Consider the following 14,051-nt stretch of genomic DNA (forward strand, 5'->3'; position numbering starts at 1 on the left):
ATTAGTATGCCAGACAACTGCTTTGAATGAACCTGCTAGGACTTAACACATCTGAACTACTTTATAAGCTATTAAGAAGGAATTGTTTTTCTTCTAAAGAATAGTTTCAGTTAGTATGCTGAATTTTAATTAGCTCAAGAAACTGTTACTCATAGTTTCTTTATTTGGCTGAAAATAATATTTATTGTTTCAAGCTCTTGCTGCTTGTCAGGATTACCTACTTTTGCTCTCTTACCAATCCCACTTCCTACATTAGAACATTATATCTGCCTGGAGTTCAGCATGTACAGATTTATCTCAAATGGATGAATCTAATAAAAGGTTTAATAAAATGCTGACTATTAGGGATATGGAATTTACCTTGCCTTTTAAACGTTTTAGGTAAATTTACATTTCTGTTCCTTTGTTAAGTGTCACTCGTACTTTGTTCTTTCTTATATAGCCTCATGCTAAATGCCCTTTATGCAGAAATGATATACATGGAGACAGTTTAATAGAATGTCCTCCAGAAGAATTGGCATGCAACACTGAGAAAAAGTCTAATATGGAATGGACATCCAGTTCGAAGGTAAATATACATGTGCAAATATTTCAATGTTTGTTTTATGTTTATATAAATAATCATATTTAAAAATAATAATTCTGCTTTTAATCTTGTCACTTGAGCATTATACTTTGTTGGTGGTTACTGGCTTTTTGTTTATATCTAGTGGTGAATTTAAGGGGAGAGAGAAAGGGTTCAGATTATGAAAAATATGATAGTCTCAATTTTTTAAAAAAATTAGTGATCTTTTACATTTGCATTTTGGGGAGGTTATAATATGTCAGAACCTTTCTCTTCCCATTTAAAATGGAACCTAATGGGTGTCCTAATTTTTTTCAGATTAATGCTCTAATGCATGCATTGATCGATTTAAGAAAGAAGAACCCCAACATAAAAAGTTTAGTTGTTTCTCAGTTTACAACATTTCTGTCTTTAATAGAAACACCCCTCAGGTAAGTTAAACAGTGTTTTTCACTTTGAGCAAAAGGATTTTATATAAATGTTTTAATTTGAATCACAAAAAAAACACATTATTTCTGTTTTAGCAGTTTTATTCATCCATCTAAAATAACAGTAACAATAAAGAATATTCTTGAGAACTTAGAATTTTAAAGTTTAAGTCTTGAATTTATAGGAAAAAACGTTGACTGTAGAGCCTGACATATTAGTAGATGATTAGTACATATTTGTCAGAAGAAATGAATGAAAAAATTGGTTTAATGAAAAGATTACAATTACTTAACATGTTTTTATAGTGTAGTAACTTACTTGTCTCTTTTGTCCCCTCCATTAGAGCCTCTGGATTTGTATTTACTCGTTTGGATGGTTCCATGGCCCAAAAAAAAAGAGTTGAATCAATTCAGTGTTTTCAAAACACTGAAGCAGGGTCTCCAACTATAATGCTTCTGTCCTTAAAAGCAGGTGGAGTTGGTTTGAATCTTTCTGCAGCTTCTCGAGTTTTTTTAATGGATCCAGTAAGTAATTTTATAGACTTTTTGATCTGTTACTACCTCTTTACCAAATAGTTTTTTGTTTATTTTTTTAAAAGACCTTTATAGTTGTAACTGATTGTGAAAATGCTTAGGCAAACTTTAGAAATAGATAATAACTTAGGAAATGTGTTTTGAGGGCTTTCTCTTTAAGTGCTTCACATAAATCAACTGAAATTCTCACAACATCTCTGTGAGTAGATCTTGTTACTTATCCCTATTTTACAGGTGAGGAGACTGAAACTGAGATGTGAAATAACTTGCCCTATCACACAGCTAGTAATACACAAATCAGGATCTGAGTCCATGTTCATAAGTACTGTGCTGTGCTTTTCTACTGTTCTTCTATATACAGAATATATTCTGTTATGTCTAATGCTTTAGGGAAGTGTTTTCATTGATTTGGCCCATGAATAATGAGATCCTATTTTGTATCAGGGAATCTTCCAGATGTGGAATCTGGCTATAAACAGAATAGACAAAGTAGCCACCATCATGGTACTAATAGTCTCAAGCTTTAATGTGCATAAGAATTAAGAAATACAGCTTGACCTCTGTCCTCAAATTTAGGAGTTCCTAGATGAGACCCAGGAAACTGCATTTTTATATGGGTGCAGGTAGTCCAGCATCACAATTTAGAAACAAATAACATTAACGGAATGTTTTGGGTAAATTTTAATGTCTGATACAGTTCAGTCACTGTGTGTGAAACAGGCCTAGGGATAGAGTGGGAGCTAAAATTCACTCTGAACTTGACTCATCAAACTGTGTGACTTAGAGTTGCATCCCCATAGGAGCACTTTTTCTTGATTGTACAAAGGGCTTTTTTGGACTGGAAACCCTCTGAACTAATTCAGTTTCTAATTTGTATTGTGTTCTGTTTTGCCTAGAGGAAACCCTGTTCTATTTCTGTGTAACCACAGACTTAATTAAGGTTTGTAGTTTTAACTTGCTGCCTGAAACTCAGAAAATTCATAACAAAGAAATTTTACTAAGATCCAAATTTTGAATTATTCTGGATACACAATCTAGTTGAAGCATATACCTGTTACCAAGGTTTTTTTTTTTTCTCACCTGAGGGTAACCTTTCCAGTAATATCACAGCCATAAGCCATACTCAGGCATTCATGGATTTCATGTTAATGCCATGGGGATGGCAGTGTATTGTATTTTCTTGCCTTAGTTCTGTGGATGAAGTTTTAAATATCTGCTGGAGTTCTGGTATTATGGTTATTATATAAACTATGCATTGTAACTATAGATAATAATTCTAGAAGCTGATTTTTGGAACAAATTCCCAATTTTTTTTTTCTTTGGTTATAATCTTAGTACTTGATAAGAAAGAGGTTGTTAATACCAAATACAGTAATTTAATTATTATTATAAAGTTGACCAGAGACTAAACTCTTTGAACTGTTATAGTTTTAGAAAACTTACAGAATGTTAATAGTTTCATAGTAAGTTGATTGTTTTTCATTGAACATTTTAAGTTTCAAATATTGTTTCTAACTTTAAAACAAAAGCCAGGTCCCCAAAAAATAAGATTCAGTGGGAAAAAAATTGCTCATGAAAATGTTTTACATCTTTATGGAGTATTATATAAAAGATAAGATAAATTTTGATATTTCATTATGAACTTTTGATAAAGTTAATTGCTTCCTTCATCACTGCCTGTGAGAATGGGAGCTGTCAGTTTTCTATTACCATGAGGTAAATTTTATTATACATCTTAGTCATACTTGTTATATACTGCCATTTCACCATGAGGTTTCTAGACAAAATACAGACAGCAGAAAGGAACATTTTATCTGGCCTTTAGTATGATGATTTTAAAGTGTGTCCAGTTGCAAACTACAAAATATTCACAGAATATGACTCTCAGTTTTAGAAAATCATAAGCTACATAAGTCCTTTAAATCTAACTTCTATACCAAAAAACAATCCCAAAATCAAATTATAGCAAGTTAATAGTTAAAAAAATCTCCTTTTCTCTAGATCTCAGTTCAGTTCAGTTCAGTTCAGTTCAATCGCTCAGTCGTGTACGACTCTTTGCGACCCCATGAATCGCAGCACGCCAGGCCTCCCTGTCCATCACCAACTTCCGGAGTTCACTGAGACTCACGTCCATCGAGTCAGTGATGCCATCCAGCCATCAAATCCTCTGTCGTCCCCTTCTTCTCCTGCCCTCAATCCCTCCCAGCATCAGAGTCTTTTCCAATGAGTCAACTCTTTGCATGAGGTGGCCAAAGTACTGGAGTTTCAGCTTTAGCATCATTCCTTCCAAAGAACTCCCAGGGCTGATCTCCTTCAGAATGGATTGGTTGGATCTCCTTGCAGTCCAAGGGACTCTCAAGAGTCTTCTCCAACACCACAGTTCAAAAGCATCAATTCTTCGGCGCTCAGCCTTCTTCACAGTCCAACTCTCACATCCATACATGACCACTGGAAAAACCATAGCCTTGACTAGACGGACCTTTGTTGGCAAAGTAATGTCTCTGCTTTTGAATATGCTATCTAGGTTGGTCATAACTTTTCTTCCAAGGAGTAAGCGTCTTTTAATTTCATGGCTGCAGTCACCATCTGCAGTGATTTTGGAGCCCAAAAAAATAGTCTGACACCGTTTCCACTGATTCCTCATCTATTTCCCATGAAGTGATGGGACCAGATGCCATGATCTTCGTTTTCTGAATGTAGAGCTTTAAGCCAACTTTTTCACTCTCCACTTTCACTTTCATCAAGAGACTTTTTAGTTACTCTTCACTTTTCTGCCATTAAGGGTGGTGTCATCTGCATATCTGAGGTTATTAATATTTCTCCCGGCAATCTTGATTGCAGCTTGTGCTTCTTCCAGTACAGCGTTTCTCATGATGTACTCTGCATATAAGTTAAATAAGCAGGGTGACAATATACAGCCTTGACATCCTCCTTTCCCTATTTGGAACCAGTCTGTTGTTCCATGTCCAGTTCTAACTGTTGCTTCCTGACCTGCATATAGGTTTCTCAAGAGGCAGGTCAGGTGGTCTGGTATTCCCATCTCTTTCAGAATTTTCCACAGTTCATTGTGATCCACACAGTCAGAGGCTTTGGCATAGTCAATAAAGCAGAAATAGATATTTTTCTGGAACTCTCTTGCTTTTTCGATGATCCAGCGGATGTTGGCAATTTTATCTCTGGTTCCTCTGCTGTTTCTAAAACCAGCTTGAGCATCTGGAAGTTCACGGTTCACGTATTGTTGAAGCCTGGCTTGGAGAATTTTGAGCATTACTTTACTAGTGTGTGAGATGAGTGCAATTGTGCGGTAGTTTGAGCCTTCTTTGGCATTGCCTTTCTTTGGGATTGGAATTAAAACTGACCTTTTCCAGTCCTGTGGCCACTGCTGAGTTTTCCAAATTTGCTGGCATATTGAGTGCAGCACTTTGACAGCATCATGTTTCAGGATTTGAAATAGCTCAACTGGAATTCCATCACCTCCACTAGCTTTGTTCATAGTGATGCTTTCTAAGGCCCACTTGACTTCACATTCCAGGATGTCTGGCTCTAGGTGAGTGATCACACCATTGTGATTATCTTGGTCATGAAAATCTTTTTTGTATAGTTCTTCTGTGTATTCCTGCCACCTCTTCTTAATATCTTCTGCTTCTGTTAGGTCCCTACCATTTCTGTCCTCTATTGAGCCCATCTTTGCATGAAATGTTCCCTTGGTATCTCTATAATTTTCTTGAGATCTCTAGTCTTTCCCATTCTGTTGTTTTCCTCTATTTCTTTGCATTGATTGCTGAGGAAGGCTCTCTTATCTCTTCTTGCTATTCTTTAAAACTCTGCATTCAGATGCTTATATCTTTCCTTTTCTCCTTTGCTTTTCACTTCTCTTCTTTTCACAGCTATTTGTAAGGCCTCCCCAGACAGCCATTTTGCTTTTTTGCATTTCTTTTCCATGGGGATGGTCTTGATCCTTGTCTCCTGTACAGTGTCATGAATCTCTCTCCATAGTTCATCAGGTACTTTATCTATCAGATCTAGTCCCTTAAATCTATTTCTCACTTCCACTGTATAATCATAAAGGATTTGATTTAGGTCATACCTGAATGGTCTAGTGGTTTTTCCCTACTTTCTTCAATTTAAGTCTGAATTTGGCAATAAGTTCATGATCTGAGCCACAGTCAGCTCCTGGTCTTGTTTTTGTTGACTGTATAGAGCTTCTCCATCTTTGGCTGCAAAGAATATAATCGGTCTGATTTCGGTGTTGACCATCTGGTGATGTCCATGTGTAGAGTCTTCTCTTGTGTTGTTGGAAGAGGGTGTTTGCTATGACCAGTGCATTTTCTTTGCAAAACTCTATTAGTCTTTGCCCTGCTTCATTCCGTATTCCAAGGCGAAATTTGCTTGTTACTCCAGGTGTTTCTTGACTTCCTACTTTTGCATTCCAGTCCCCTATAATGAAAAGGACATCTTTTTTGGGTGTTAGTTCTAAAAGGTCTTGCAGGTCTTCATAGAACCATTCAACTTCAGCTTCTTCACCTTTACTGGTTGGGGCATAGACTTGGATTACTGTGATCTCAAGAGAAGGCAATGGCACCCCACTCCGTGATCTCAAGGGAACTTTAAAAAGAAGAAAATAACTTCCTAAGTATAAATTGTACTGTGAACTTGTCATCTACTTACTCATTTATGATTCTGTTTCTGTTTTCCGTTGGTACTTTGTTGTATAAATTTTCCTTTTCTCCAAAAACCCTATTTTCAGCTTCAAGAATCATTCCATAGTTTAGTTTAAAATTTAATGATCCCACCCTGACAATTCATATTATTTCAAAACCACTTGACTCCTATCTTCTAGACTGAAAAGCTCTTTGATATCCTTCTTGCTTATTCTTCCCTTTTCAGTGCTCCATTGTTTTATTCTTTACCATAAGAGAGTCCCTATGATAATGCTTATGTTAATTAGCTAATGTTACTTTCTTAGATCAGTTTTGAAGTCAAACTGATTTCAAATATATATACTGAAAATTATATTGCAAAGTCTTAAATAATTTTTAGGACTTTTGACTACTCCTGAAATCTTTTTTTGTACTTTTTACATAATGAGTGGAGGAAAATGAAAGAAAAAGAACAAAGACCAGCAAAAAGGGAGAAAACTTTTTCATTAAATGGACTCACCTGTCTTTTCTGATGTAAATTATTTCGGAGCATGTATAACCTTCCTCTGTTAAGCAAATATAGTTTGACTTGAAAGTGGGTTGATAAGAAACTGGAAAGATATTAGTTGACTACTCAACAATCATTTATACTGTATGATTTCTATTTTTCAGACCCTTACTTAGATACTGGAGGCAGTGGAGTGAAATGACAGGGGAGAGAACACCTGCCTATCATAGTAGTGATTGGGGAAGGCAGTCAGGGGTGTGTGTGGATTGTTTTGTTCCCAGAACATTTATTAGTATTGTCATTATCTGAATTCATTCAGAAAGATTTCAGTCAGTAAAAGGTGAATGAATAATACTGCAACAAAAGGACTTGTATAGAACACATACAGACTAGGTGGTAGTGATGCAATTCATGTTCTTACTAGGCCTGGAATCCAGCTGCTGAAGATCAGTGCTTTGACAGATGCCATAGACTTGGCCAGAAGCAAGAAGTTATTATCACAAAAGTGAGTTTTTAAGATACCTATTTTAAAATTAGGTTGTAAGATTTTAAAAACTACATAAATAGTGTGTGAGTTTATTGTTATAAAATATTGAAATAGAATTATGCGGAGCAAACTATAAGGGACATCTTTATTCTGGTCTTGTTAATTTTGTTTTTATGTGAATTGCTTGCTTATATCTTTTGCCAAGTTTTCATAAAGACAAATACAGTTTTATAGTATAAAGGACTTTATAAATTCTGGTTTTAAATGTTTTGTTGTATGTATTGAAAATTTTTTATCCCAGGCTCTTGTTTATCTTTGAACTTTGTGTTTTTTTGTCATGAAAGTTTAGAAATTTTTATGATTTAAAATATGGCAGCCTTTTTCTTTATATCTCCTGGATTTTTGAGGTCTTGCTTAGAACAGAAGACTTTTATCTTCAAATTTTAAAAATGAATCTTCTGTAAGTTATATAAACTGGAGGGGTGCTGTGCTTAGTCTCTTAGTTGTGTCTGACTCTGTGCAACCCCATGGACTGTAGTCTGCCAGGCTCCTCTGTCCATGGGGATATTCCAGGCAAGAATACTGGAGTGGGTTGCCATGCCCTCCTACAGGGGATCTTCCCAACCCAGGGATCGAACCCAGGTCTCCTGCATTGCAGGTGGATTCTTTATCATCTGATCTACCACTGGAAGTAGTGTTTTATAAAAATATCAATAAAAATTGTCATATTCAAAATTTGGAAAATGTTACCCCCCAAAATCTCATGTAGTTCTGATTCTTTTGAAATATTTTACTTTTTGTTTATGATTCATGATATGGATCTAACTTTCTTGTTTTCAAATGAAGAATCATTTGTTACATTACCATTTTTAAGTCCCATCTTTTTTTTCCTACCAATTTGAAATGTCACGTCTTCATAAATTCATATATATTACATGGGTCTCTTTCTGGACTCTGTTCCATTTCATTGATCTCTTTTCCTGTTCCCAGGACAATGTTACTTTAATAATTTCTATGGTTTTATAAAGTATGCCTTGATATCTAATAGAGCATAGTGCTCTCACTACCCTTCTTTTTGAAAATTGTGTTGGTTTTTATGATTTAGTCATGAATTGAACTTTGGATTTGGATTACCGAATCCCATTTAAAAAATCTTGTTTGGGATTTACTAAATTTATGATTAATTTGAAAACTGTATTCTTTATAAATCAGGAGTGTTCCCATATAAGAACTTGGTAACATTTTATAACACAATTTGTCATTACAGTAACTGGGACCTCTTGTACAGTGTTAAATAGTAGTAGTGATAGTAGTCATTCTTGACTTGTTCCTATCTTTGTTGGAAATACTTTTATTGTTTTACATTAAGTATGGTGTTCTTGGTAAGTTTCTAGTAGATGTCCTTAATGATATTGAGGACATTTATTTCTAGGTTAATGAGGATTCTTTTTAAAATCAAAGTTTTTAGTCAGGAATAAATATTGAACTTTATCACATTCTTCTTTGGTATTTATTGAGATGATCACATTTTTTCTCTTTTAATTTTCTGAATTATGCCAGATGAAGGTATATTCTTTCTGGGAAAATCTTACTTGGCTTTTTAAATATGCTGAATTTATTTTGCTAATATTCCAGCTACAGTGTTGTCCATAAAGTTTGCTTTTTTTATATGTTGCTCTTATCTGATGATAGAGTTATAACATGTCCTTATAGCTATATTCTTTATACAGGAGAAATACACTGAGTAATAGGGGAAAATGGCACTCATCTCTAGCTATCATACCATATTCTAATATTACCACTGTATATTGAGGAAAAGAGGGATAGTGAAACAGTTTGTAATAGATTACTATTGATCATTTTTGACAGCTACATAATACTATAAGGAAGCAGATTCCTTTAGAGTAGGGCATTATTTTCATTAGGTCTCAGTTTTTTAATTAAAGAATTTAAGTATTGTGACCTATAAAGTACCTAACCAATTTAACTTTGTTTTTCTTTTTACAGTTCATTGTGAAGGATTCTGTTGAAGAAAACATGCTGAAAATACAAAACACGAAGAGAGAACTTGCAGCTGGAGCCTTTGGAACTAAGAAAACAAATGCGAGTGAAATGAAACAAGCTAAAATCAATGAAATCAGAACTTTAATTGATTTATAAATTTGTGGAATTTGGTAAGCTCAGTTTAATCAGATACATACACAAGTTTTAGAAATGAGAAAAATGCAGTTCTAGAAATTATATCTAGAGTATGTCTGCTAAAGGGGGCATATTTTATATTAGTGAAGAGGTATTACTAATCGCCTTCTATATATGAACCTATTTTTAATGATATTTCAAATAGCAATAAGTTCTGTTATATGCCGTGGCCTAAAATAATTTTTTTGGGAGAAAAAGTTACTTTTATTCAACTTTTCATATTATCTATGCTGAGTATTTTCATGTATCTCCCAAGTACTCAGCTTTTTCATATTTCCAAAAAAGTCAAACCTTTTATACTTTGACCAAATAGAGAGTTATTTTCTATGTTGACACATTTGGTTAGTCACCAAAGCCTCCCATTTGTGATGCTGTGGATTCACAATCCTTGTAAACGATTAATATGTACACAGACTAGACAAGAGATTGATTTTATTGGACCTTTGAAAACCATATATGCATTCCAGAACATTACATGAGAGACCAAAGTCCAGGTTAGCAAGTTACCTGGTTTTTGTTTGGTTTTGTTCATATATGTGTGTGTGTTTTGGTTTATTTTTCTTTCACAGTATCATTGAGAGAAATTCAAATAAGAAAATTCAAAAATTCAAATAAGACTTACAATTTTATGTTCATGAAAAAAAATTAGGGTTTGTGTTAGAGCAGAATTCTCTCCATTTAGTCAGGTGGTACTATTCTTTTTATTTAAATGTAACTTGATGTGTTAGTGTGTAAATACAGTCTGTGGGGATGAGAAGGAACCAGTTCTGCCCAGTTTGATTTGACTATTTAAATTATGGAGTTGCTGAATAGATATTTCTATATATAGATAATATTATTTATGTGCTTTAAAAAAAAACTTTATAAATTTTTATAATTCAGAAGACTACTATATGTGAGAGGCATGATATCTGGATGGAAGTTGGGTTGGATGACCTCCAAAATTATTTCGACTTTTAAAGACATCTTAATCCCTAAATGGAGAATTCTCTTTGGTATTATGTTTAGAATCAGAGTTTGATTTTGGAACTTGAGTAATTCACCCTTACACCTACTTATAGAATCAGTCATCATTTTCCTACTTTTTTGTTAATAATCAAACAGTAGCTGCCACAGAATTCTTGATAACTCTTTTAGTCATATTTAAAACAATCTATAACTTTATCAATCAGGTTAGGTAGTAAGTGGTGTTTTTTCCTTAAGGGAAACTTTATTTTTAATCCAAAGAAGGAAGAAATTGATAATTGTAACAGGAGAAGCTTCATGTTTGATGACACAAATTTAAGAACACCTTATATTTTACTTACAGTGTTGGAAGTGACTTGACTGAAAGATAAGAGGAGATTGGAGGCAGGGTTGTCTTCTAGGGCACACATCTTAGATTTAACACATATTTTATCACCAGCTAAATCCTTCCCTTCTCTGAGCCCTATCCTTTGCTCTAAGGGAACAGTGGATTAGACAGCAAGAATCTTCCCAGGCCTTTTTCTCTTCAGCAGCAGGTGATGAAAAGGACCAATAGACCTTGCTGCGACGATGAGAATGGAATTATAATTTGAGGTTGGTCCACTAGCATAAGGAGTGATAGAGAGGAACTAGCACAAAGAATCAAGTTGATCAGGATCTCATAAAACATGATAGATATACGGGTTCTCAATATACCAGTACTCTTGTAAGATTAAGTATAAAAAGAGTTTGCAGCAAAAAACACACTCTACTCTCCTTGCTTACAAAGGCAAAACCTTACAAACTCACTGTAAAGTGAAGACTGCTTCTTTACCCAAGCATTTACATACTTGTGTTTTTAAACACATTCATGTGACAAGTCATTTAAAAAATACCTTTTTGGTTTTATATAGTTCCATTAAGTGGTGTTAAATAAAAAACAAATTCGTCCTATGAGAATATATAAACTCCTGGAATGAAAAGTTCACATTATGTTTGTGCTGTTAACTCTGTTTCATTATTATGTAGAGTAATAGCTTTAGAAATATCTTGAAAATACTGTGTTTCCATTTGTGGTTCAAACTGGATTTTGTTTTAAATTTAAAATTAATAAAAGTTTCAAAAATTATTACTTTCTCAGTGCCATATTTTAATGAGTACCTTTTCTTTAAAGAATGTTTAATCTTTATAAATCTCATATTTCTGTTAAGATGTCTATTTTATATAATTATTTTTTACTGACAGTACATAAAAAGTACAAGTAGCTGAGAAAAATTGACTCATATTCCTGCCCTTTTTTAACTGACTTTCTTGTTTAGAACTCAGTGTATATATTTTAAAATTTTAAGTATCTTGATCTTAAACATTGGTTTCAGTTATTTTTATTTTCCCATCAGGCAGAAAAAAAGGAGCTGTGATAACAGCTATGTATAGTGGTATACTAGATACCACTATGGATTATAGACTTTGCCCTTTTTACAGCTCCACGATTGGGAATATCAAGAAAATAATCGTCTTATGTTTAAAACCAGTTAAGTACCAATAAAATTATACTCAGGTAATGCATATTTTCTTTTGGGGGATATCAAAGGCATTCACTGGTGTGGTTTTTTAAATTAATTTCAATTGGAGGCTAATTACAATATTGTAGTGGTTTTTGTCATACATTGACATGAATCAGCCATGGGTGTACATGTGTTCCCCATCCTGAACCCTCCGCCCCCCCAACTACACTCCCATCCTATCCCTCAGGGTCATCCCAGTGCACCGGCCCTGAACACCCTGTCTCATGCATCAAACCTGGACTGGCGATCTATTTTACATATGGTAATACACATGTTTCAATGCTCTCCTCTTAAATCATCCCACCCTCTTGCCTTCTCCCACAGAGTCCAAAAGTCTGTTCTTTACATCTGTGTTTCTTTTGCTGTCTCGCATATAGTGTCATCATTACCATCTTTCTAAATTCCATATATATGCGTTAATTAATATGCATCGGTGTTTTTCTTTCTGACTTACTTCACTCTGTATAATAGGCTCCAGTTTCATCCACCTCATTAGAACTGATTCAAATGCATTCCTTTTAATAGCTGAGTAATATTCCATTGTGTATATGTTTACCATAGCTTTCTTATCCATTCATCTGCCGATGGACATCTGGGTTGCTTCCAGGCCCTAGCTATTGTAAACAGTGCTGCGATGAACATTGGGGTACACGTGTCTCTTTGAATTCTGGTTTCCTTGGTGTGTATGCTCAGCAGTGGGATTGCTGGGTTGTATGGCAGTTCTGTTTCCAGTTTTTTAAGGCATCTCCACACTGAGTCGGACACGACTGAAGTGACTTAGCAGCAGCAGCAGCTTTTCTCACAGAGAAGGCGATGGCACCCCACTCCAGTACTCTTGCCTGGAAAATCCCATGGACAGAGGAGCCTGGAAGGCTGCAGTCCATGGGGTCTCAAAGAGTCGGACACGACTGAGCGACTTCCCTTTCACTTTTCACTTTCATGCACTGGAGAAGGAAATGGCAACCCACTCCAGTGTTCTTGCCTGAAGAATCCCAGTGACGGGGCAGCCTGGTGGGCTGCCGTCTATGGGGTCACACAGAGTTGGACACGACTGAAGTGACTTAGCAGCAGCAGCAGCAGCACACTGTTCTCCATAGTGGCTGTAGTAGTTTGCATTCCCACTCACTGGTGTGTTTTTTATTCCTTAACAAAGGTCTGTTCATTAGTATTTGGAAAGAAGATTCATCAAAAACATGAGGACAATGATATGTTTGGCTTATTAATAAGAATTCAAATGCTTAACCTTAGGTTTTCAACTATATTAAACTTGTGGAGAAGGCAATGGCAACCCACTCCAGTACGCTTGCCTGGAAGATCCCATGGGTGGAAGAGCCTGGTAGGCTGCAGTCTGTGGGGTCACATAGAGTCGGAAATGACTGAAGTGACTTAGCAGCAGCAGCATATTAAACTTGAAAATATTTTCAAAAGGTGAAATACAACAGCTTTCCTTCATTTAATTCACCAATAAGTATGTATAACCTTCCTTACAAGTTCTACATTCTGGAATTCAGTACCTCATTTTTATGTTACTTCTAAATAAAAAGATCTTAAGATACTGATAGCTGTGAATAATGGTTGGGAGGCTTCCCTGCAGTAATGTCTACTTCAGAGGGAGAAACTGTGTTGATTAGAAACCCTGTTAGCAGACATAATGTTTTCTTCCATGTTAATGTATTTACACTTACTGTGTGGTAATAAGGGAGAACAGTCTTCTAGATGAAGCCATAATAATATGCTGCTTTTGAAAGGGCAGATGATTTCTTATTTCCAGTCAGATCTTTCAAAGGTTAAGATGGGATTTTAAAAAATCTCTTTTCCAGCTCCGTGTTGAACCTTCTTGATCAAGAATTTTCTGACAGATTTAAACCTGCTTCTACTTTTAAATATGAAAATTAATTTTTACATGAAAATATAATTTTAATAATGCATATGATTCAAATGTACATCGAACAGGACACCTCTATTAATCTGAACCAAGATATAATAACTAGGCTACACTGGGACTTCACTTAGAAGAACAGCAAATGTCAAAATGATTTCTTAAATTGGTAGATAAATTCTAGGGCATGTCTTTGCACAGTTGAAACCCAGTCTAGTATTCCAAGAGGGTATTTAATGTGATAAATGTGATATTAAAGGTCATCAGAGAGATTATATATTATTAAAATATGTGGGCCATT

The 14,051-nt window shown here is 34.9% G+C and overlaps 1 protein-coding gene across 2 annotated transcripts in view; it reads left to right on the plus strand.

Annotated features, from left to right (window-relative positions):
• Window positions 1-11,435, plus strand: part of HLTF (helicase like transcription factor) — a 63,490-nt gene extending 52,055 nt beyond the window's left edge. For both annotated transcript variants that reach the window (XM_019961114.2, XM_019961123.2), the window contains exons 21-25: window positions 443-568; window positions 884-996; window positions 1,338-1,518; window positions 7,100-7,180; window positions 9,170-11,435. In XM_019961114.2, the coding sequence (XP_019816673.1) occupies window positions 443-568; window positions 884-996; window positions 1,338-1,518; window positions 7,100-7,180; window positions 9,170-9,322 (654 nt within the window). In that variant the 3' untranslated portion in view covers window positions 9,323-11,435. The remainder of the gene's footprint in view (window positions 1-442; window positions 569-883; window positions 997-1,337; window positions 1,519-7,099; window positions 7,181-9,169) is intronic.
• Window positions 11,436-14,051: the final 2,616 nt, after the last annotated feature.

The sequence above is a fragment of the Bos indicus genome, chromosome 1 (assembly GCF_029378745.1).
Source record: "Bos indicus isolate NIAB-ARS_2022 breed Sahiwal x Tharparkar chromosome 1, NIAB-ARS_B.indTharparkar_mat_pri_1.0, whole genome shotgun sequence".
Lineage (NCBI taxonomy): Eukaryota > Metazoa > Chordata > Mammalia > Artiodactyla > Bovidae > Bos > Bos indicus.